At 36.0% G+C, this 25060-nt stretch overlaps 1 protein-coding gene across 1 annotated transcript; it reads left to right on the top strand.

The window, feature by feature from the left end:
- The first annotated feature begins 47 nt into the window (after nt 1-47).
- Nucleotides 48-24862, top strand: LOC149732535 (sushi, von Willebrand factor type A, EGF and pentraxin domain-containing protein 1-like). Its single transcript, XM_089882878.1, has 42 exons — nt 48-218; nt 730-909; nt 1459-1673; nt 2167-2330; nt 2907-3024; nt 3396-3607; nt 4187-4279; nt 4628-4855; nt 5153-5369; nt 5704-5893; nt 6292-6555; nt 7068-7263; nt 7749-7890; nt 8332-8437; nt 8868-9081; nt 9650-9818; nt 9968-10102; nt 10391-10514; nt 10940-11057; nt 11168-11366; nt 11794-11893; nt 12314-12472; nt 12725-12860; nt 13260-13390; nt 13920-14107; nt 14622-14829; nt 15559-15753; nt 16252-16459; nt 16641-16762; nt 17116-17266; nt 17797-17948; nt 18452-18636; nt 19086-19192; nt 19476-19633; nt 20000-20158; nt 20734-20810; nt 21304-21489; nt 21943-22107; nt 22494-22675; nt 23011-23189; nt 23679-23821; nt 24392-24862. The coding sequence occupies exons 1-42, from the start codon at nt 200-202 to the stop codon at nt 24650-24652; spliced, it is 6855 nt and encodes a 2284-aa protein (XP_089739004.1). The 5' UTR covers nt 48-199; the 3' UTR covers nt 24653-24862.
- The last annotated feature ends 198 nt before the right edge of the window (nt 24863-25060 follow it).

A 25060-nucleotide genomic window follows, 5' to 3' on the forward strand; every position in this document is an offset into this window, starting at 1 on the left:
TTTTATTAAAACCTTGTCCTTGTAGGAGCGTGCCCGTTGCTCTCTAGTCCCTCCAGTGGCAGTTGGTCGCCATCCTCATGCTCGTTAAGCGGCCACCACACCCCATCAGTTGATTGCACCCCTTAGTTGCAATGCTCCGTACAATGTTGTTGGTTCGTCCACCATTACATGTGATAGCAATACTGGAGAATGGAGTAATATGCCCGGTCACTGTGCAGGTTTGTTGTAAATATTCAGCTTTTTTGTATAGTAGGCTGGGGAAAGTCGGGACACCTTTAGCACATAATATTCAAATATCCTGACTGTATTTTAAATAATTAACAACTGTCTATGGCAGTCGTAAGGTTACGGTTTTATGATTCTTTGAATGTTCTTTGTTTACTATCAAATAAGGAATAATGGGAAAGGTGTCCCATCTTCCCCCACCCTGCTGTATATTATGACCATATGGTAGTGACCTGTAACGTTAGGGATGCACACTTTTTAAACACGTATCATAGGTTTAACACCCCAGTTTTAGGCCTAAAATTGCTTTTTTATTTTAATAGAATAGGTATGTACATACAAGCACAGCCAAGGTATATTGCATTCACCACATTATTCAATAGTTTCCTATGTTTGACAAGTATGAGTGTAGCTGCATTTTAACAACGCCACCCAAGAATATCATATTAGCCACCCCTAAATACTAAAAAAATGTGGTGTAATTTGCTCACTTTCCATCTCCAGTTACTTGCAATGCATTGAGTGCTCCTACAAACGGAGGTGTTACATCCACCTGCACTACATCTACCATGGTTGGTACATCATGTATATATACATGTGATGCTGGATATACTTTAACTGGAACCAAACAAGTCAGTTGTTTGGATACTGGATTATGGTCTGCAGTTCAACCCTCTTGTGGCGGTAGGTTCAGTTTTATCATTATTACTTAAAACTGAGGACGTATTTTTGTGTTACTATATCGTCATACATTTGTTAGCCTTTGTCACCATATTATATATTAATGTTTTTCATTGTAACAAGACAGTTTATGCGTCCTAAACTAGGGAACGCAGTGATTGTACATCACTCGCTTGCCTCGTGTCTGCCTATCCTTCCGACCATGTATTGATACATATTCAGTGTCATTAGATCGCTGGGCGTATGTGTCTTGAGAAAGACAATTAACTGCAATTGCTCCCAACCAGTGGTCACTAATGGGCTGTCTTACATACATGGTAACTCATAAGCTGACACAAGGTGTATAAAACGGAACACCTGTGTTTTAACAACTGTCGCTTTTTTGCCAAGAATAAATAATACAAGTTACATTCATTTATTTATTATTTATATGATTGTATTTATCTCTTCGTAGATAAATGTGCTCAAATTGGATAACAAATTCATAACTTAGGCCACAATAGAAGAAAATTATTGTAATATAATAGCTGGACAAATGTATTCTTTCCACAGTTGAAACTCAATATTTAATCAAACAAACTTCTTCATCTGGTGTTGTTGTGTGTCTTCATGTAAACGAGAACAACATGTTGGTAAAGAAATATGCTGCTGATTGTACTAAAAATACTGAAGGGAATAGATGGGCTCTAGTTGCTCCAACTAATATTGTGAACGTTTATTCAAAAGAATGTTTGACAACTTCAGCTACAGATGATGCTAAACTTGAAGTGAGTTGTTGGTTGTTTTTTATCAAGATGTAACTCTCGACGCTGTGGCAAGTGGTTAGCGCCTACCTGTAACCCAGAGGTAATGGGTTCAGGGCTCTACGCTCCTACCATTGTGGGCTTATGTGTCTTTGGGCAAGATACTTAACAGCAATTGCTCCAACCCAGTGGTCACTAATGGGTTGTCCAAATTATTCAGCCATATATAAAAAATTAAAAAAATCCCTTAAAAAAATATTCACCCACAAAGGATAAAGTAAGTTTCATTCATTCATTAAAAACATATAACGACTGGTGTTGCCTCGCCATGCGTGTATAATAAGGAGTCAATTATGTATGAACAACAAGAACAACTTGAAAGAAGAAGCCACCCATCTACCAAGTGGTTTAAAAATACGCAACAGACAACAATCTAATGAATTGTCAATTAGGTTCTGTAATAGATAAATATTTCAAATTGCCATCAGTGGTCTCTTATTGAAATTTTTTATTACAGATGGCAGCATGTAACGTAGCAGACACTACCCAACATTTCATGTCAGGATTTCAGTTTAAAATTCAATCCAACAGCGGTCGATACATCTCTTCAGGTTATCGATCTTCAGATGTTCCACAGTTAACGGCGGCTGAAGCAAGGTTGAACATGGACTCAGACTGGAAGTAAGTTTTACAGAAATCTTAATTTAAATTTCCTATATTTAAAGTGTGTCCATTGCTATAGCACATTGGTCAGAGCGCTCGCCTGTAGACCAGAGGGTACAGGTTCGAAGCTTGACCCCATCATTGTGGGTGTCTCTTATGTTTTTTTAAACATATAAGACTAGAGTAAAATTTTGAAAGAAATGTTTTAGTTTAAACTCGTGATTTTGTGGATTGGTTTTCAGGTTACTATAAACAGCCAGACCTGCATTATTTAACGTGTTCAATTGCATAGTATTTTGTTTTAATTAAATTTTGGTAACTCAGTGAGAGTGCACTATATGTTGGGTGCAAAGGCCACACTTATTATCTATATCATGTTTTGGTAACTGTTGTTTTGCTGTTTAATTTCTGAATAACATGATCCATGCTATCGTTTCCAAGAGAAGTAAAAATTATATTATATGTTATATGTAACCCGTGTATAAATTAGAATCCATAAATAAATACTGGCCGGAACTCCGGAAGGTGTTGGAGTAATTGTCATCAATGAACATATTTCTCAGGCTGTTGTTGACAAAAGTCTTATGTTTTTAGATTAGAAGACATGGCTGGTGCTGAAACAACCTTATACGGGGCTAGAAACGCAGATGGTTGTAAAGCTTACCAATTATCATCAGATGATATGGCCTCAACTTGCTCAGCAGGGCCACAGGTAATGAAAAGTGTTATCTATAACATTAACCAATATGTAAATTTTTATGTATGTTACACATCTTCAAATTGAAACTGACCAGAAAAACATTTTTATTTACCTAATGTCACAATGTGTCTTTGCTAAGCATTATATCAACCCAATAATGCTCCTATGTTAAATATATTTTGTATGAGCTTTTTAACATCCCTTAGGTCTGCTTTATTGGATTCATAAAAATGTTTTGTTTGCGTTCTATTCTATATGGGTGAGGTCGCGCAGTGTGGCACGCTATAGGATCTAATAATTACGCCAGATCGGGCCCATTACCGCTCGCCTCAATTGTATTATTAGTAATTGCTACAGATATTTAAGTTGGTAATCTCTTTCAGGCTGCTGCCTTTGCTTGCACTGTGTCTTGTGATGCGGGTTACCAACTAACTATTCCTGCACAAAGCAATATACAATGTTTGTCTGGTTCATGGGACATGGGTTCCGACCTTATGTGTGTATCCACCATACAACCATCTACCTCATGCCATTCGTATGATGCTACACTTATATCTGGAGCTACCTTATCCCCTGCTACATGTACTTCAGCAAGGTAGGACTAGTTGTTCAATTTAAAAAAATATTTGTATGGCTGATAAATTCGATACTCACATTTTGACAATGCATAAGTTTCAATGTATATAACTTTGTCCATAAGCGTGTAAATGTATTTCAACAAGAGAGGGCCAGATGTTTTTAGTTTATAGAGAAGGTTTTTAGGTCTCAGATAAGACTCAAATTGCATAATCTATTATTTCTAAACCTTTAACAGTCAGTTGCTCACGTCCAAAGGCATGAAATAATATTTGACCATTGCCCTTTTATAAAAAAATTGTAGTTTACCAAATTTGCTCTGTTTTTTTACTCACTGGTCACCGTATTGCAACAACTGATCTTCAAAACAAAAGGCCATGGGCAAAAATCTGCTTGTGGCTTCCTGTAGCAAAAACTCTGGCCCCTTAATGTTTTTACTTTAGCGAGTTTTTGTCATTCGATTTTTTCAGAAGTTGTTTCGTTTTTTAAAACTTTTGTGGTACCCATAGATCACATTTCAGCCTTTCTATCAATATAAAAAAAATTAATTGATGTGCCCTTTAATACATCTATCTAACTCTTGTTTTATATCGTATAGAAGCAATGCTGGAGTCTCATGTACAGCAACTTGTACCGATGCCCAACATTATGTTGATGGTCCATCTTCATTGACTTGCTTGACTAATGGAAAGTAAGCACAAAGCTGTGTAAAAGTTTCTATGTTAAAGCAGGCCACGGGACCTGTGATTTATTGCCAAGGACCTAACTTCTAGTTATCAATGTATTAAACTGATCACTCATTTATTACTCTTTAGTGTTACTTTTATTAAAATGAAATTGAAATGTAATCTTAAAATAATTACACCTAAATGGCTTGTTTATCGTTAAGTGTAGCGACTACGTTTATTTTCTTCCATTTTAACGTAATTATATTTTTAACTGTAAGTGTGTTTTAACAACTGTTTTGTCACTATATCTTTTTTAAAAAATCTAAATCTTGTAATTGAAGAGATAAATAAAGTTATTATTATTTTACCAGGTGGTCATCATATCAACCAACTATATGCAAACCTCACTGTAGTGCAATATCAGTGCCCATGAACACCATGTTACTTGGCCCATCATCAGAATGTACAAGCGGCACTGCTGTTAGTGGTACTGTATGTCCTTTTGGTTGCCCAGATGGATATGCATTGGTTGGGATGCATATGCTTACTTGTTTAGACGGGGGGAAATGGGACAATTCTGTACCAATGTGCAAGAAAATGTAAGTATTTAGGTTTTGTGGTGGAAATAAGCAACAAAGGTTTATGTAGTATCTGTATAATGTTTGTGTATGCATGAGTGCGTATATTCACATTGAGCATGAGGTTTAGTACCTACAAAATGTGTGTCTGATTTATAAAATAACACCTATATTGTTACTTGACAGTGAGCATGAGGTGTATGAATACAGTCTGTGTGTCTGGTGTAAAAAATAATATCTATGTTATAACTTGACACCCATACTTTAACTCTGCAAACTCTGCAATAAACCTAAATTACATCACCACTCTATCCACAGTTGCCCCACAGTTAATAGTGAAGCTCTCACCATATCAGGATGTGCCACTGATGATGGTTTATACTTGGAAGGATCTGTGTGCTCATTATCATGTGCTACCGGCTACACACTATCTGTACCATCTAACACTATGGCATGCACTGACGCTGGTACATGGCAAGTTGATGGACCAGTGGAGTGTGTGAAAGCTTGTCCTTCGTTCCCATCTACATTAACAGTAAGTGGATGATGTTGAAATATAGGACCAACTGCTATAAAAAACCCATATAGAATATATAAAGAGGGTTTTATAATAAAAGGCTCTCAGAATAATTCAGACCTTGAACTTGTGTTTCCTTGGGCAAGACACTAAACAAGAATTGCTGCAACCCAGTGGTTCCCATACAAGAAAAATACGAAGTCCTATAAAAATAATTTATATATCTGTTTTTTTTCAGAGAACTTTCTCTACGCATATTGGGTATAGTGTGTGTAATCATCTAGTATTATTTTCCTAAATAAAAACAAAATGAAATATTTTTCTTAACACATTCATCTATTCTCCCTTACAGAGCACGCCATCTGCATGTTCCTCTGGTCCCTCCACCCCGGGCACCATGTGTACATTATCGTGTGCCACTGGTTCACTGGTGGTTGGTAACGAAGTGGTAGCATCGGTTGATCGTATATGTGATGATGATAGAATGTGGCAAGGACCCTTTGCTTACTGCATCAACTCATGCCCACCTTTGACCACTGAAGGTAAAAGTGTTAAAATGTTGGGCGTTTTTGTTAATGGCCTACTAGGTGTGGCGACCACGATTCTTTCATCTAATAATATAGTAGGGTGGGGGAAGATGGTTAATTGATTAAAACTTGATCAAGATATTTGGATATCCTGTGCTAAGGATGTCCCATCTTCCCCCACCCTACTATATGTAATAATATGCTAACTATAAGCTTGTTTTAACAAATGTGCTTCATTATGTCTCTTCATTACTTTCCATTTCTCAATGTTTGCTACTATAATCAAAGAGACAAATAACATATATTATTAAATTACATTTTCTTCATATAAAATAATAACAATTTCATTACCTGCCATTATAAATGCAACCTCTATCCTAATAAAACATTTTATTATGATTGTTACACCCTAGATGCTGCAACAAGTGGATACTACGAACCCTCATCATGTTCTAGTGGTGCCCAACCTCCAGGCACAAGATGCCAACTTATGTGCCAGGGACAGAACAAAGTGACCGGCGGTGGCGCGTGGCATATGTGCGCGAATAATGGCACTTGGCTACCGGATGTTACACACTCCAACCTCGGCTCGTGTGCCCCAACCTGCCAGCCACTACCCAAGCCACAAGGAGGCAGTGTAACCCCACAAACTTGTCTTGACGGCAATGTAGAACTTGGTGAGAACTTTTGTCAATTAGTTTAACAATTTTTTACAGAAACTATTTTACCAAGCTTTTAATTTGACCTGAATTTTTTGTGGCAAGTAAGTGCTTAAAAAATCATAAAATTAAGCATGGCAAATACCATTTACCTTAATGTACTGTTTAAATAAGTTTTGTTGCTAATTTCCTTTTGTTCGTTGTTTTAAATTATTCTGATCTTGTTACTGTATTGGAAGAAATGAATAAATGAATGTAACTTGCTTTATCCCAGCGTTGCGAGAAAACGACATTTTAAAAGCGTTGTTGCAACACAGGTGTTTTGTTTTATACACCTCATTCCCGCTTACAACTCATTAATGACCACCCGGTTGGTAGCAGCGTATGTTTTATTGTGTTTCTGGTGTATAAGAAGACACTCATATTATAACTAGACAGTGAGCATTATGTGTATTAATAGTTAATATTATGTGTGTCTGGTGTATAAGAAAACTGGAGTTTTAACTCGATTTTAACCCATTTTCCTCAAGGTACTGAATGTGTGATAAGTTGCCCACCCCACATGGATAGAGTTGGCTCAGGTATTCGTAAATGCATGGGTACCGATGAGGTAGGTGCAGATGAAGGGGGGTGGTCAGGTGAAACCGATTCTAGATGTGTGGCAAGATGTCCACCACTAACACTCGACCCAAACAACTTTGTATTTCCGCGAGAATGCGAATACAGGTTAGTGTGTGTGGGTGGTGTGGTTAGATTATTGGGATTTTTAGGTGTCTGTTTTTTAGTAGAACGCTTTTCTGTTAAAACTCGACAGTGAGCATGATTTAAAAAATGTTAATACATGTTAGTTTATGTGGTTGAGTTTTTATGATAATAAAGATGTTGTTTAGAAGATGCTATGAATGCATTGGTTGTGGAGGTTTTTGAGTGTAATGTTTTATTTTTTAAATGAAGCTAATGATTTGTGTATACCAAGACATTTAAGTTATGTTTTCACTTTCAATGCCCACCGTGGGGTGTTTAAACACATAGTATTTGTAGTGTATAAAATCTTGTTGTAACTTGACAGTGAGCATGAGGTGTATGGAATATGGATACACCATGTGTGTCTGTTTTATAAAAAATAACGTGTTATAACTCTTCAATGAGCAAAATCTGCATAAATTAACAATGTCCTTTAATCCACTTCTAACACACAATATCCACTACAGTTCAATAGTGCAAGGTCAGCACTGTGTGTTTGAATGTCATAAAGGACTAGCATTGATAGGAGCAAGTACACTGACATGCACTGAGAAAGGAGAATGGGATAATGTGATGCCACAATGTCAACATGCTTGCCCTTCTTTAGATGTAAGTGTGGTAACTTTGTGTTATTCCAACCCAGCAGATTCTAATTCTAACTTGTTTTTAACATGTTTTTTCAAAAAACAATTATGATTGTATTATATATGGTATGTTATCTTATAAAATGTACATTGCTTTATATACATATAAATACACCCTGCCAAATTTTTTATGTGCCATTTACATTATACATTACTGATTATAATACAACCAAATACAACCACACACACTTACATATACCTTTACACATTTTACATTAATCTGTACACTTGTATATTATAAACACTTACAAAACACATCCTATTCTAGTTTTCAACTAACTATATTGGCAAAAGAAGTCACTATCAAGTACACATATACACAAACACAACAATGACAACATTTATATAAACACCACACAAAATATGCTAGTAAATGCTATTTTTTACACATTATTTCATCTTGTAGGTCACAAATGGTGAAATATTTTGTTCAACTGAATCTGCTCAACCAATAGCGGAGCTCGGTTATGTGCATGAGGTCGGCACGAAATGTTTGTTTGTTTGCGACCAAGGTGAGTCCTAGCCTGATGCAGAATATTCTATAATTATTGTATCAGCAAAAAATTTACAAAATATGTAACATACAAAAATTATACTTTTTATTCTTGATATGTATTTTCTTTTTTTTATTCATAGCCTGTTTCAATTACTGCTACTTGGCCTTTTGTTTCCACATCTTCAAGGCTTTTATTTAATGCTTCATTATTAATGAAATATTAATAAATGTATATATACTGTTGCTGTCAGGCATATTTAGGCTTGTATTCTGAGCCTTCTGGCAAAATTTTGGCCATGGAACCCTTTTTATTGAGTATAGTTTAACTCTGATAAATTAGTGAGCCTAATTTTAGTGGAAGAGCCAAAATACAAATAAATGTATGCTTTATAGCATTTTTAAATGAATAACCCGTAATAACAAATAAACAATTCTGCCCACCTCAGGTTTCACGACCCTCACACCCAATGAAATAACCTGCCTGCCAACTGGTGTGTGGTCACCTATACCATACTGTAGAGTTGTGGAGGACGTGTTTTCAATTTTACAAAAGATAGAAGACAACACGAAGTGTCTTGTATCCCAGATGACCAATATGGCCTATGTGTTGAACTATGTTCATTCTGCAGAGGATTGTGAGGCAGCGGGTAACAATGCAATGTAAGTGATGTAACAAAGGCCTTCGTGACACACAGTTCACTGTGTTGGTATACTTTTAATTTAACTTTAAAGGTTTATAGCAAAAAAAAAACTTTATTGTATTTCAAGTGTGGATAAACTTTTTACTCCGAAGCTAAGTTTTTATTAAATTAACACATGTGTAATTCATTCACTAGATAATAGGAAATGTATAGCTGAAATAAGATCACGTTAATACAAATATTTCTAGTACGACAAAGTAGTTATAATGACACTATTGTACTAATGCACATTATGCAAATGACCAATGCATCTCATGACCACTTGTTAGTTACAACTTACAAGTATGCATTTGACATATAGTAGGGTGGAAAAAGACGCAGCACCTTTAGCGCAAACTATTTACCATTTAATCCTGATCATATTTTAAACAAACTTAACTACGGCCCATGCGAGTTGTAAGGATGCGGTTTTCACTCTTTGATTGTTCTTTGTTTACTACCAAATGGGACAAGAAAATAGAATGAAAAGATGCCCCATCTCCCCCACATTACTATATATAAGTTAAAATGATGTTTTTACACTGCAGGTGGTTATGGCATGGAGATTACAACATACAACATGCACAAACTGGATTATGTCTTGCTGCTCAGATTGACAGAGTTGAATCAATCATTGAATTAAGTGATTGTGATGTCAAGAATCAACTACAACACTGGGATTGTGATGTCAACAAACCATTTAGGATATTACTGAAGGTGAACAGTTTTGTTTGATTTTAGTTTAAACCTATAAGGGTATTTTTAACCCAGTGGTCACTAATGGGTTGTCTAAACTGTGATAACAAAACGCCCTGGATTCAAGGATGAAAAATTTAATACTTATACAACCTTGATTTTACATACAGAACACAATTCTTGGTATAGACTCAACTTATGATGGTTTGGGACCCATTCTGACAAAATGGACCCATGCTAATTCATACTGGGTCACATTTAACAGTGAGCTTGAAACTACAGCTTCAATATGCTCATTCAAAGCAGTAAGTTATATCTATTCTCGTGTTTGTTTTTTTCAACCTAGTGACTGAATGGTGAATGTATGAGAATAACTATATAGTAGGGTGGGGAAAATGGGACATCTTTTTATTCTATTTTCTCATTCCAATTTATAGTAAACAAAGAAGATTCAAAGAACTATGAAATGGTATCCTCACGACCCCCAAAACGTTGTTATTTGTTTAAAATATTTATAGACATTATAATCTATCACTACAATTGTATAGCATTGTATAAATGGGTTGCTATAACTAAATGAGTTGTTATTACAGAGTGGTACATGCCCTGGTATAACAATCCCTGGTATTACGGCCACACCAGCTGTATGTATGAGCAGTAGTGTTCAGATCTGGCAGAAATGTGCAATGACATGCGCAGGTGGAACTTATATGACAGGCAAGTGGCAGTTATTACCATATCTTTATTTTATGTGAATTTATGTAAGTATGCCCCCTTTTATACTGTGTGTCAGTATGCAGAACTAATAGGCTTTTTAAAAATGAACCACCATACTATACTATATAGTGACTACTGACTATATTATTTAATCCTGTTATTATGTTTTGTGTGTCTTTGGGCTTAGAGAAAGATTTTTTACTTTGTTGTTAAGTCTCTATACAAACAAGCAGGGCCAAACTATGCACTATTAACCCCTTTTTCTTTTTCTTTTTTTTTCTATGTTTAACGCCATGCCCATACATGTAACTGCATTTTAACAATATCACCTAAGATTTTGTTAAAATTTAAAAAAATTGTCTATGGCAGCCCTATGCCTACCACAGTATAATAATAATAATATTTTAAATCTTCCAATACCTCAGGTGTTGGTTCAACAGAGTGTTTACCCACTGGTGTGTGGAAGAATATAGAGAGTGTACGATGTGCGAAGAAATGCCCACCCCTTGTTGCTACTGGAGGGAAACAATTCAATCCTGCCAGGTAAGTTACTTGTATTGTTTATTTCAAATTTCCCAACTCTAAAGTAAATCCTAGGTCCTCTAGAGATGTTTTTTTTTGCAAATGTAGTTTACCTTATCCATCTTACACAGGTGTACAGAACAAAATATGGACGAATTATCCACATGTAAAATGACTTGTTTAGCTGGTAACAAACTTTCAAACGGTGAGAATGAGGTTTCTATGGTGTGTGAGGATGGCGCTTGGACGGGTGGCAATGTCAACTGCATGGCAGATTGTGCTACAACCCCACCTGCCCCACTACATGGATCTGTGGCTTGCAATCAAGGGGTAAGAATAGTTGGATTCTAGAGATTTTTAATCGCTGGGACCTGGGAAAGCCATGTAGCTATTTTGAATAAGTTTTTTATGCGTTTTATTTTAAAAAATTTAATAGAGAATTAGAAACACCAGCAAAGTTACATATGTGGTAACTTGTATGCAGGCACGGGGTGTATAAACAGAACATCTATGTTATAACACCTCTTGTTGTCCTGTCACCCAAGGAGAAATAAGTTACATTTAGTCATTTAACCATCTCTGCTATGTACTAAATTTATTACTATGATATATTCTATGTGGGTGAGGTCCTACTGTGTAACATGCCATGGAACTGAAATTAAGTCAGGATTGCCCCATTACCCTCACTGTAATATAAGGACTACTGCATGTTTACAATTGCTAACCTGTTACTTTGAACATAATTCCTTACAAACAGACATGCACAGTATCATGCAACCCGGGGTACGCACTATCAGGTAGTAACACTATAACATGCGTGGATGGATCATTCAGTGCAGCTGTTGGTACATGCACAGGTAACTATATCCAAACCATGCAATTTACTAACGTGTCTAATAAATGCCTAGGAGCTGTACTAACTGCATAGGTGTCGAAGTGCCAGGAAACTAATTTCTTGGGTTGAAATGTTTGCTGACGGTACTTGTTTATTAAAAAATGAAAGTAACAAGTTACATCAGTTATTTTGAATGCGACGATTGCCCTTGCTTTATTGGAAATTTATTCCAGGAGAAAACCTGGTCTACATATATTAAGTGCCACATAAATAATTTAGCTTTTCAGTACAACTCTATTGCTTTTGCTGAACTGCTACATAAAACTTCCTTTTGATAATAATCAAGTACTTTGGATAAACTTAGCATAGTATATAAACTCTTGACAGTGTTTAACTTTTCCACATATAATCCCAACTAAACTTATTCAATTTATCTCCCCAGCTGAACTTCAGTTCAAGATCAAATCATCGACCACTGACCAGTGTGTGGCGGTTGTAGGAGGTGGGGATGTTCCAATGACAACTAAAGTTACTTGTGATAAGAACAACAAGAACCAATATTGGAAATGGAGCAATGGAATGTTACAACATATTAACACAGGTGGGATGTACAGGGGCACAGCGCAATGGTAGTTTTTCCCACCTAGTGGTCACTTACATGTTGTCTAAATTGTCAGCCATGCAAAATCAATTTAAAAAATAATAATATTACCCACAAAGTTACATAAATAGTAACTATTAAGCGGCCATAAGGTGTATGAAACAGAACACCAGTGTTGTAACAACTGCCACATTTCCCCACCACCTAAAAATAAACAAGTTCCATCCATTCATACCAACTTATTCTTCACAGGCATGTGTTTAAATGCTTCATCAACTGGGGATTGGGTTTCTGCTACAGCAGCCACTTGTAATATGGATGATTCCCAGCTATTCAAGTGTGGTTCCAATCCTTATAATATTGTGCTTACTGGTGCAGCTACTTATAGGTGAGTTTTTAGTTTATATCTGGCGCAGTAGCACAGTTGGTTAACACTTGCCTGTAATCCAATGGGGTCTTCGCTGCTACCATTGTGAGCGTATGTGTCCTTGATTAAGACACCTAACAGCAATTGCTCCAACCCAGTGGTCACTAATGGGTCGTCTAAAATTTTTGTTCCCATTGAGCGCCATGTTGTAGGATCTCACTTACGTAGAATAGGAAGTATGTCGTATGTTGGTGTTATAATCAAAACCTACACCAATCTGTTTTTGTGGCATCTACATTGCTGACACTTTTAAAGATTTGCAAATCATTAAAACAGCTTGCTTTTCCACAATATTCATATTTCACTGAACTTTGTTTTAGTTTTTATGTTATTTTGAACCACTCATTTTATTATTTTTAGACTTGATCTTGGTAATGCATTGGGGGATTCACCCATCGTCTCAACCAATGGTCCTCAAACATCAAGCAACAACTGGGTAGGAGTTGATCAGAATGATCAAACTGGGACGTTGTGTTCGTTTAAAACATCTGGTAAGTTATAATGTTAGTTCATAAAACTCACCTTGCAGCAACATAATTGTGGTAAAAGCGGAACCTAACATTGCAATTTTGCTGCATTCTTGTTTTTAAAATGCAGTATTATATTTAAGAGTTTAATATATGTATTTTAAGAGGTATTGCAATAACTTAATACAGATGTTACATCAGTAATCACAGTTACATTTGCTTTTAATACTTTGTATAACTTCTACCCTACTTTGTGTATCTGCCAGCATACAGCTATGAGATATCTTACTCTCAATATAAGGATGATGCAGTTGACATATCAGATTTTCTTATGGCAAATTCATGCATTGGTCGAAATGTCACAATAAATATGTACAAAAGTGCAAAACTTTTTAAATCCAGGGGAGGCATGGATAGTTAAACACCCACTGTAATGTGAAACAAATCTAACAATTATTGCAATTTCAGGGTTGGCCTGTCCACCCTGCCACCCCAGAGTTTAATGCCTAAAATACTTAGTTTTCTATTTTAATACAAACCATTTTCTTTTCAGCCACTTGCTCTGGTTTGGTTGTTGGGCCAGCTGCTTCTGTGACATCACAATGCGCATTGGATTCAATAGTCGGGTCACAATGTCCAGTCACATGCAATGCAGGATATACACTTGTACCTGCTGCTAATACACTAACATGTCTGGCTAGTGGAGTCTGGGATAATGCTGTACCTTCTTGTGTGGCTAATGTAAGTACAGCATTTAATTATACTTTAAATGTTGCATTATATATAAATATTTTTGTTTTTACGTTATTTACAGTCTAATATACATAGAACAAAAGTCATGTCTGCTTATTCACACGCTGTAATTGCTTCGGCAACTTAACTGTGAGCATTGGTTTAAAACTATGGATAAGTCACTCACCCACGAAGATATAAATGAAATTCATGTCTGCCCATTCACACACTGCCATAACTTCAGTAATTGTTCTTAAAGTTAGTCTTATCCTTGCCATCGTAAATATCCTGCATAACAGCTCCCAAAGTAGGGTTTGGTAAGAAAGTACATTTTCCTACTTTTCTCGTCCCATTTTGTAGTAAACAAAAAATATTCACAGAAATATACATATACCCGTATCCTCACGACTTTAAAAGAGCGTTGTTAACTGATAAAAACAATTTGAAAATATGGGATATAGGTATTAACCGTATCCCATCTCACCCCGCAGTACTATATATTATATAAACTTACTCTTTTCAGCTTCCATCCGAAGGTACCTGTAACCCATTTGTTCTGACTGTTGGGTTAGAGGTCACCCCCTCACAATGTTCTACTGGTGTTACGTTAAACAGGGGTACACTGTGTATGTTCTCGTGCTTACCTGGGTATTATATGACACAAGGCACTCCATCAGCTTACTGCACTGGAGTTACCAATTTATGGACAGGCACAGTGCCCCAGTGTAAACGTGAGTTGAAATATTCATATACTTTTGATTATAAATTTGCCGAATTATGTTGTTTTTTAAAAAAATACTGTAGTCGCTACAAAGTACATGTCTGTAGTTTTCAATTTTTTTACCTAGACTACATTTTTGTCTTTAAAATCTTAGATTTGAAGAAGTCATGCCTCTTTGTAAAACCTATATAGAATAAAATATCTTTGTACAAATTATTGTTTGGTAATGGACCAACTGAACTAAATCCCAGGTCCCATGTCATGCTTTACTGTATGCCCCAGCACCCACACAGAACATAATGTAAAGTTACGAACATTCAATCGTGTTTAAAAAACGCAACTCAATATGAGTAAATTTATACTGTATTATCTGTATTGCAGCCACGCTTTTATTGGATACTTTACTTTTACCCAAGTAGATTTTACTCATAATATATTTAAACCACTGTCGTTTTGCAGCTAATTTCCCTTTTTCTCATGTTTTAATTATTTATTAATATAGTAGGGTTGGGAAAGATTGGACACCTTTTTATTCTATTTTCTCGTCACTTTTGGTAGCAAACAAATAGTATTCAAAGAGTTATAAACCTGTATCCTCACGACTCCTATAGACCGCTGTTAATTGTTTAAAGTACGATTGGGATATTTGGATATTATGTGCTAAAGGTGTCCCATCTTACCCTACAGTACTACATGATCTTCGTTACTATTAACACTTATGTTATTCCGTCCAACACAGCATTCTGCCTTGGTCTTCCCCTTGCCCCTACCTCCTACTTTACCCCAGCCACTTGTGGTGCATTGCAAGTGACCAGTGGCACAACTTGCACGTCTACATGTGCACAAGGAAGTGTCACAAGTGCAGGAATCACCACAAATGCACGAACATGCGCAGACGATGGAACATGGTCAGGAATGGATGAACCTTGCATGGGTGCGTTATATTGTCTTATTATTTTTAAAAAACCTTAGTTTACTTTTTTAGGGGGATTACTTTTTAAGTTTTGTTTTTGCGATACTTTTTAAATTGGGACCAGAGTTACAACACATTATCACAGTTACTCTAACTACGTTTTAATTAGAAACACGTCAATCTGTTTAAATATAAGTTATCATTTTTGCTATGTGACAATAAGATGTAATAAATTATTTTCCCTGTTTTTAATAATTTAAACTAGCTAGTTTTTACCAAGATCTAAACTTTTGTAGATGATTATGATTTTAATAGTAATAAGATTTTAACACTGTAGTGGCTGTCCTTTACAAGTTTACACACCCAAACTGTACTACTGTAGTACATATTTAACAGATCAATATGCTCTTCTGATTAACTACGTCGAATTTTCTTAATTTTGTTGCAACAATTTGAGAGATATTAAGTGGTGGCTTTATTTACATTACAAAAAAGTTTTAATTTTTCCATTTCTTTCAGTTGGTTGCAGTTTACAAGGCGCTACAACTGATGCTAGTTTGGTTACAAGTGGTAGTAAGATGGCTATCTCATCATTGTCTTGTGTATCTGATGTAAAAGCTCCTGGTACAAGTTGTACATTAACCTGCCCAGCTGACTATGTATTGGTGGATGGGGAAGCTACAATGAAGTGCATGGATGGGGGGAACTGGGATGGACCTATGCCAAGGTAATGTTATTATGGTTATAGAGAAGTCTTGCTATATCAAACAACTGTATCTTATATGGTAATTGAGGACACTCTGACCTACATTCCAGTTGGCTTGCCTTGCTGTATGATTTACTGTGATAATGTGTCAAAGTTTGTAATGTATCCTACTATAGATGTTATTAAGTATCAATTTACACAGGTGTATACCGCAATTTAAATGCCCACAAGTTACAAGCATGGGAGCTGAACCTGTTGAATACGAACCCATGATGGGAACTGCAGTAGTAGCTGGTACAACTGCTACATTAACTTGTTTACCAGGTTAGTCGGTTTGTTACTTCTTATAAATGAATGTAACTTTTTATTCTCACATAGCAGAGTGACGGCAGTGGTTATAACATACGTGTTTTGTTCCATACACCTCATGCCTACTTGTTAGTTTTTGTAATGTCAATGTCTAACTCTGTGAACTTTTTCTGTAATGTCGATAATTTATACAACCCATTAGTGATTGGGGTTAGAATAACTTCTGTTTATTGTCTTCCCCAAAGACACACACACTCACTATTGTAGCAGCGTCAAGCCTTGAACCCATATCCCCTAGTCTAGAGGCAAACTTGACAAGATATCCTTAAACCCCCCACCACAAACTAACATAGCATTGTTACACACAGGATACACAATATCTGGTGACAGCACAAGGATATGTATGAGCAATGGAACATGGGGTGGAAATGGTGGTGCTACTTCTGTATGTAAACAACTATGTGAACCAATTCTACCAAAGTTTTTATCTGTCTTCTCCCCTTCAAGCTGTACTGATCAGTAAGTCTTTTGATAATTGCACGTAGGCATCAATTTTTCGGTTTTTATAGAAAAAGCGAGTTTAACATTTGACATTTTAGGTGAAGCAACAACGCTTATTTTCTTCCAATAAAATGTAAATATGTTTTAATTGTAAGGGTGTTAACAACTGTTGTTTTGTCGCTATATCCCGTCTTTTTGCTTAAAATATTTCTAAATCTTTGCTACTGTCATCAAAGAGGAAGACAAATAGAAACTATTGTTATTGTTATAATGCAGTTACACTTATAATTTGCCTATATAGTATCATTAATATAGTATTTTGTAGTAAGATGAGATACCTTTAATATCAACATATCCTGATCATGTTTTAAACAATAAACAACGGTCTATGGGAGTCAGGAGGATACAGTTTTATATTTTTTTGAATTTTCTTTGTTTACTGCCAAATGGGATATGAAAATACGTTAAAAAGGTGTACCATCTTCCCCATCCTACTATATGTTTATGCCTGGTAGCAACAAATGTAAAATAAATTGTATCTATCACAGATACTCGGAACATGGTGACACATGCACCATGACTTGTGGGGATAACGTTGCACTCAGTAATGGTGACTGGTCCATTTCAATAACTTGCCAGAATGGTGTGTGGTCTGGTCCATTACCTTCATGTGTGGCTGATCCACTTACCCCATTAAACGGTAAGAAAGTTATTAATGTGTTTTACCTGTAAGTTAAACCAACTTCAAGTTATAGTTCAAGTTGTAAGTTTGTAGTAACAGAGCTCTGTTTCTGCTATTTTAAAAAATAACTTTGGCTTAAAAAACAAGTACAGGCTTAAAACTTACACAGATGTTATGACAATGAAATTTGAATTTCTTACAAAGTTAAAGTCTTTATTGTTGCTACTTGGCTGCTTAGCAGCAAAATGGTTAACGTGTCTGATTCTAGGCCAGAGGTATTTGGTTTTCGAAGTAAGGCTTCTACTGTTGGGGGCATATGTGTCCTTGGGCAAGACACTTATCAACAATTGCTCCAACCTAGTGGTCAATCACATATTGCCTACATTGTCAACCATATACTTAAAAAATAACTCGTAAGTGGGCACAAGGTGTATAAAACAGAACTGTCATGTTATAACGACTCATTGTCCAACCACACAAGGATAAATGAATAAGTTACAAAAATTCATTTTTACTCATAGTTTACGAAACCAGCTCTGACTTCATGATGATAAACATTGCATCAGCTATTGGTTGTTTCACCATTGGCAGCGACAATGCATTGAAATGGATGCCACGAAGTGATTGTAAACCAGAGGATGATGCTAATAGATGGAGAATGACGGGTAACTCAATCAAGAATAAAAAGAACAACCTTTGTCTGCAGGTTAGTATTTACCAGGAATAATACTGTGCATAGTACTGTAGCTATACATTCAAAAACCCACAGCTATACATTCAAACCTTAAATGTTATTATCCACTATTTGACATATAGTTAACACCCTTTGTTTANTTTTTTTATAACGACCGATTGCCCGCCTAGATTTGTCACCTGCCTCTAACTCCGAGGTAGTGAGTTCAAGGCTCAACGCTGCTACCATTGTGGGTGTATGTGTCCGCACTTAACCCTTTACAGCATTTTTCCAACCCAGTGGTCACTAATGGGTTGTTCAAAATATCAACCAAAAAACACGCTAATATACTACGAATTAAAATATATTGTAACTTGTAAGCTGGCACAAGGTGTATGAAACAGAAGAACCGTGTTATATCGACTGACGTTGCTCAGCTACACGAGGATAAAGCAAGTTACATTCATTCATTTATATTCCAGCCAATAAACATTGTTGGATCACAAGCTGTGCTTGGTGTTGGCACTTGTCGACAAGATGATGTTCAACAACTATTCATGTGTGGGAACCCTGACAGCTCTAATCAAAGGTTATCCTCATATTATGTTTGTTTACAATTAGTATAATTCACACTCATATAAAAGAAGACAGTCAAGACACCCATGTTGTTATAGTTTACCAGAAAGCATGAGTCATGGGGTGTATGAAGCCACTATGTGCAGCCTATGCATAAGCAGACATTCATGTTATAACTCGACAGTGAGCATGAGGTGTATGAATATCCATGCATGTCCAACCGATACACATCATCATTTCATTGAAATATTATAGATAACCATAGAAACAACATTATAACCATATAAATATTATAGATTCTCGTTATTTTCTGCTTCCACCACCCCATGGAGAATGTTCCTCCAAAACAACCCAACCACTTATCTACCATCGTATGTAGCTATGGAAACCGTGCCTGCTAATCAGATGAATCTAAATCGAGAACTGTTTGAAACTTTATCAGTAACAGCTAACGGTAAGTTCGCAAATCCAATGTAAGTTTTTTGTGTCTAAGAATTCAGTCTGATTAGTTAAAACAACAAATAGAAGAAAATTAACAATAAAACGATAGTCCTTTTATAAATTGACAGCCATATATTAAATGGAAACTACCACCCACAAAGTTACATATGTGGTAACTAGTAAGCGTGCATGAGGTGTATGAAACAGAACATTTGTGTTACAACAATCAACAACTGTCGTCGCCCAGCCACGCAAGGATAGACAAGATTTATTCATTTTCCTGACAAATTCTTGCCTTTTTTCAAATTCAGTAAATTTTGCACTGTTATGCAGCGAGCATGAGGTATAAGTATTTTGCTAATCCAATATTTTTACACAGCTAACATGGGGAACCCACAGCATAGTGATAAACCTGTATGTTCATATTCATGTGGTGGATTAATAACTGATGAAACATCATTTGGTTATATTGTATCACCTGGATACCTTGGTAATGGATCCTACCTCCCTAACACTGAGTGTGTGTGGATATTAGCAAGTAAGTGCTGAATGTAAAGATATTATTATATGTAGGTCTATGCTTAACTGGTCTACAGATAAGAGATCCGGTGTAAGATCTTAACTAAAACTGTCATGAATACTATAGTATGGTGGGGCAAGATGGGACATTTTTTATTTTTTTATTATCCCATTTCAAAGAAAACAAAAAATAATTTGTAAATTGTTAAAACACGCTCAGGAAATATGGGGTTTAGGTGCCAACGGTATCCCCTCTTACCCAGAGTACTGTATGTTCTTTATGACTAAGCGGAATTTAGTTACAAGTTATAACTATGATAAATAATGTAAGATCTTTGAAATGTCTTGTGCCTGGTGCTCACTGGTTGCATTCAATGCTTGATACAGAGTATGTGCCCTTGTAAGGATACTTGTACATTGCTCCAACCAAGTGGTCACTAAGTAACTTGTAACACCCTGGGTGTTAGGGTCATCAGCTAACTGCCAAGTTTTTATATTGAACACACAAAAAAAAAATAACCGCCAAATCATAAAGAAATCTTAACTGTATTAGCTGTTTATATTAAATGGAAACCTCACAATGCTAATTACCAGGTAATAAAAAGATCACGCTTACATTACTTGAACTTGACCTTGAGTCTAACATGGGAGATGATGCAGATTATGTCAAGGTAAAACAGGCTTGATATTGCTTGAATATTGTTTGTGTTGCAGGGCGGGGTTAATATTTATATCATTGGTGTTCTGTTTCATACACCTCAACACCTGTTATGTAATTTAGTGGGTGATTATTTTGTTTCATTATGTATGACTAGATAAGTATCACACAGTCAATATTCACTGTAGGACTTCACCTATATATAAATTATAATGTACATATAACATATATAATGTGGTGGTAACTAACAAACCATATCCCAGCCCCAGGTCTAATGACATGCCCTGCTGTAGAACTTCACCCATAAGGAATAAAATTTGCATACACTATGTTGGGGTAAAAAATCCAAGATCCCCTTGCCCCTATTATGTAGTACTTTACCCATATATATACAATATAATGTGCATACACAATGTTGGGGTAAAAAATCCCAGATCCTCTTGCATCTATACTGTAGTACCTTACCCATATAGAATAAAATTCAAAACCCTATCCATTCACCCCAGGTATACGAAGGTAGTAGTGACAATGTTGTTTATTCGGAACATCTTCGTACGTATCATGGTCGAGATATTTCTATGTATGATACCAACAATGGTGGTCATGTTACAAGTTCTATCAATATGAATATGTTGGTAAAGTTTCGATCTAATGGGATGGAGGAAAATGGAGGCTTTGTGATGTCATATAAGGTAAATAGTAATACCATGTGATGTCATAATGTAAATGGTAATTACACTGATACTATAGTGCACCAAACCTGGCCTAATTCGTAGGACGCATAGCGTGCCACACTGCGGGACCTTACTCATACAGAATAAAATACTATAGTAATGTCATATAACAGAGTGCTACCATATAAATTAAAAACATGCTAGAATTTAGAAACAACAAAAAATTAAACAACATTTTTTCCCAAAAAATTGTTAAAATAAGAACGTATTGTGATTTCTTGTAGTTAGATTTAGTTGCCTATGTTGTTTAAAAATTAACTTGGTGTAAATAATTTATAACTTATGCTCTAACTAATTTAATTTTTTAAATATAACTGGATGAAGTGTTACTGTTAGGTAGAAAAAAAGTTTTTTTTATTATATAATAAACTCAAAAAAATAATTACCAATTTTAATGTAATAATATTTCAGTTTGAAAACCCAATTGTGCCATCACAATGCGGTATGTCAGCTTATGTATGGCCAACTATTGACCCAATAACGGAACTTGAAACATCAGCAATGGCTCACACTGCTACGGATGGGAAATGGCCATGGGTGGTTTCTATAAGGGAGACTGCTGAGCGTAGTGGACATGTAAGTTGGTATGCTTGGTGTGTATGGAGATGGCTGTGTTGTAATTGGCAGCCAGCATGAGGTGTATAAATACACATGTTATACCTTAACAGTCAGCTTAAGGTGTATAAGAAGGCGCTAAGGAAATGTTAGAATTTGACGGGAAGTATGAGGTGTAGGAATACACAAATATATTTGGTGTATAAATAGACACCTATGTTATAACTTGACAGTGAGCATGAGGTGTTTGAATACACATATATATCTGGTGTATAAGAGGAGACATATGTTATAACTGAGTGAGCATGAGCTGCATGAATAGTGAATACACAATGTGTGTTAACTTAACAGTTCTCATATAAAACACCCATGTTTTACCTCACATAACATAACACACATTCCACCAGGCCTACCCACGTTGTACTGGTGTATTGGTTGATGCTACCACCATTCTATCTGCTGCTCATTGTGCTAAGTTTGCATTGGTTGCTCTAGCACGTGATGGGGGCGTGAGCATTGGCGTGAATCGAGTATCACAGTTTTATATGAATGATGATCTCACTAATGGTAATGGAGTGTATGTAGACAGGTAAGTCAATATTCAACGTTATTGTTATTAAGATGGCATTTAAAAAGGTAGTTTTGTAGAAAAATATAGTTTTAAAATCACAAATAATTTAACAGTACTTTGAGTTGTGTTTCTAGTGTATAAAAACATGTGTTTCTAGTGTATAAAAACATGTGTTTCTAGTGTATAAAAACACACCTGTGTTATAACAGTGAGCATGAGGTGTATAAATACACAATGTGTATCTGGTGTATTGGAAGAAACCCATGTTATAACTCGACAGTGAGCATGAGGTGTAGAAATACACCATGTGTGTCTGGTGTATAAGCCACCCCTAACATAACATCTACACGCAGGTTATTCATCCACCCCAATTACGACGATACAACTCGTACACATAACATAGCTGTGTGGAAACTTACAACATCTATAATGCATACTGATACACAGCCAGCATGCTTGCCGATATACGGGCATAATGTTCATAACACTGATAGTGAGTGTTTTGCTGTTGGCTGGACACGAATTGATAAAGGTAGGAAAAAATGTGTTGCTGTGTTTTTCTAGTTAAATTTAATAACTTTTTGACTCTTTAAACATGGTAGTGATATTAAGAAAGTTGAAAATATTGAAATAACAAAATATATCTTGAATGTATAGCTGACAATTTAGACAACCGAATGACCACTGGGTTTGGCCATGCAAAGGCCAAGGATATATAAGTTTTATTTTTTTTAACTAAATGTAAAAAACATGTTTTTAACCGTGAGCGTGTTACAACAACTGTTATTTTGTCGCTATATCCTGTCTTTTTTTTAAAAAAAACAAACAAATCTTCACTACCGTAATCGAAGAGACGAAAAAATTGATTGAATGAACGTAACTTATTTTATCCTCGCATGGCCGAAAAACGACAGTCCTTATAACACGGGTGGTCATGCACCTCGCCCCAGCTTACGAGTTACCATGTATGTTATTATTATTATTATTAAGTTACATTCATCCGTTACACATATACCCACAGGCACATCATCTCAAAACATGCTGGATTACAAAATGAAGATGGAAACATCAGCTTGGTGTGAACAAGATCTTGGGTTGGAGAAAGATTCCGGTTTTGTTTGTGCTAATCATGTAAGACTGGATGCTTCTGGATATGGAGGAACGGTAAGAATTCTATATCTGTTACAGTAGTGAATATATGCAATGGTGAAGAAGTTTAGTATTTACTGGGATGGTATTCACATCTATCTGACTAAACTAGCTGCCCCCTAAATTCGATTTTGCTTTTTAGTAAGTAAATGTATGCGTCCTTGGGCAAGTCACTTAACAGTAATTGCTCAAAACCAGTGGTCACTAATGGGTTGTCTAAACTATCAGCCAAAAAATCCCCGAAAAGTATTTACTTACATACTCGGTATTCTATTTCTCGTCACATTTGGTAGTAAACAAAGAACATTCAATCAATTATTTAACTGAATTATCACGACTCCCGTAGACCATTGTTAATTGTTTAAAACATGATCAGGATATTTGGATATTATGTGCTAAAGCTGTCCCGTCTTTCCCCACCCTACTATACATGGTAAATTGTAAGCGGGCATGAGGTGTCTAAAACAGAACACCCGTTTTATATCGACTGTCGTTTCCGGCCAGACGATGATAAATAAGTTACATTTATTCACTTATTCATTTAAAACGCCATATAATTTATCATTCAACCATCTTTATACCCAGGATGATTCTGAACCTCTCTTGTGTAAAAGTCAAGACCATTGGTATGTGGTGGGCGTGGCCAGCCACACCCAGATAGGTTCAAGGTCCACACGTCGGTTATACACCAGCGTCCATTCACACGGACAATGGCTGCAACAAGCGCTGTCTATGACGTCACAAACGTCGTACAAATCGTTGGGTCTAGATAGATTGGGGTCAGAAGATTTGGACACGTCTGAAATCGACCAAATAGCAAAGGAAAAGTGGTTGAATAAATATTAAAGTCAGTTCTGCACCTATAAACACACGACTCACGTCTAAGTTGCTTCAAAATGAAGCTGCACACGTTTTGAACACATATGGTTTCAGACACTTTGCATGACAGTTGCTCCAAGATGCAAAATTCGTACTTTTGTTACACACTCGGATTTTTGTTTTTAAGTTAATATCGCTGTTCAATGCGTATCGCAACTATAGTTTAATTTGAGTTAATTTATTTGTGTTTTAAAAGGGCTTTAACTGTTAGATTTCACGCACGTTAATAGCCAATTTCCGAAGCTGTCGCAGTGTGTGGATAAGCAGGCAGATTCGGTAATTCATATCCTCGTGGGTGGGACTTGAGTTACTTATCCATGGTTGCCACTCCCATGCCCACAGTCAAGTTGCTGAACCTATTGCAGTGTGTTGATT

This window comes from Ciona robusta, chromosome 8, assembly GCF_009617815.1.
Source record: "Ciona robusta chromosome 8, ASM961781v2".
Lineage (NCBI taxonomy): Eukaryota > Metazoa > Chordata > Ascidiacea > Phlebobranchia > Cionidae > Ciona > Ciona robusta.

Coding starts and splice junctions, on each gene's coding strand:
- LOC149732535 (XM_089882878.1), top strand. Junction 3,608..4,186: donor GCTACATGTACTTCAGCAAG/GTAGGACTAGTT, acceptor TATATCGTATAG/AAGCAATGCTGGAGTCTCAT. Junction 10,515..10,939: donor AGGTGGAACTTATATGACAG/GCAAGTGGCAGT, acceptor CCAATACCTCAG/GTGTTGGTTCAACAGAGTGT.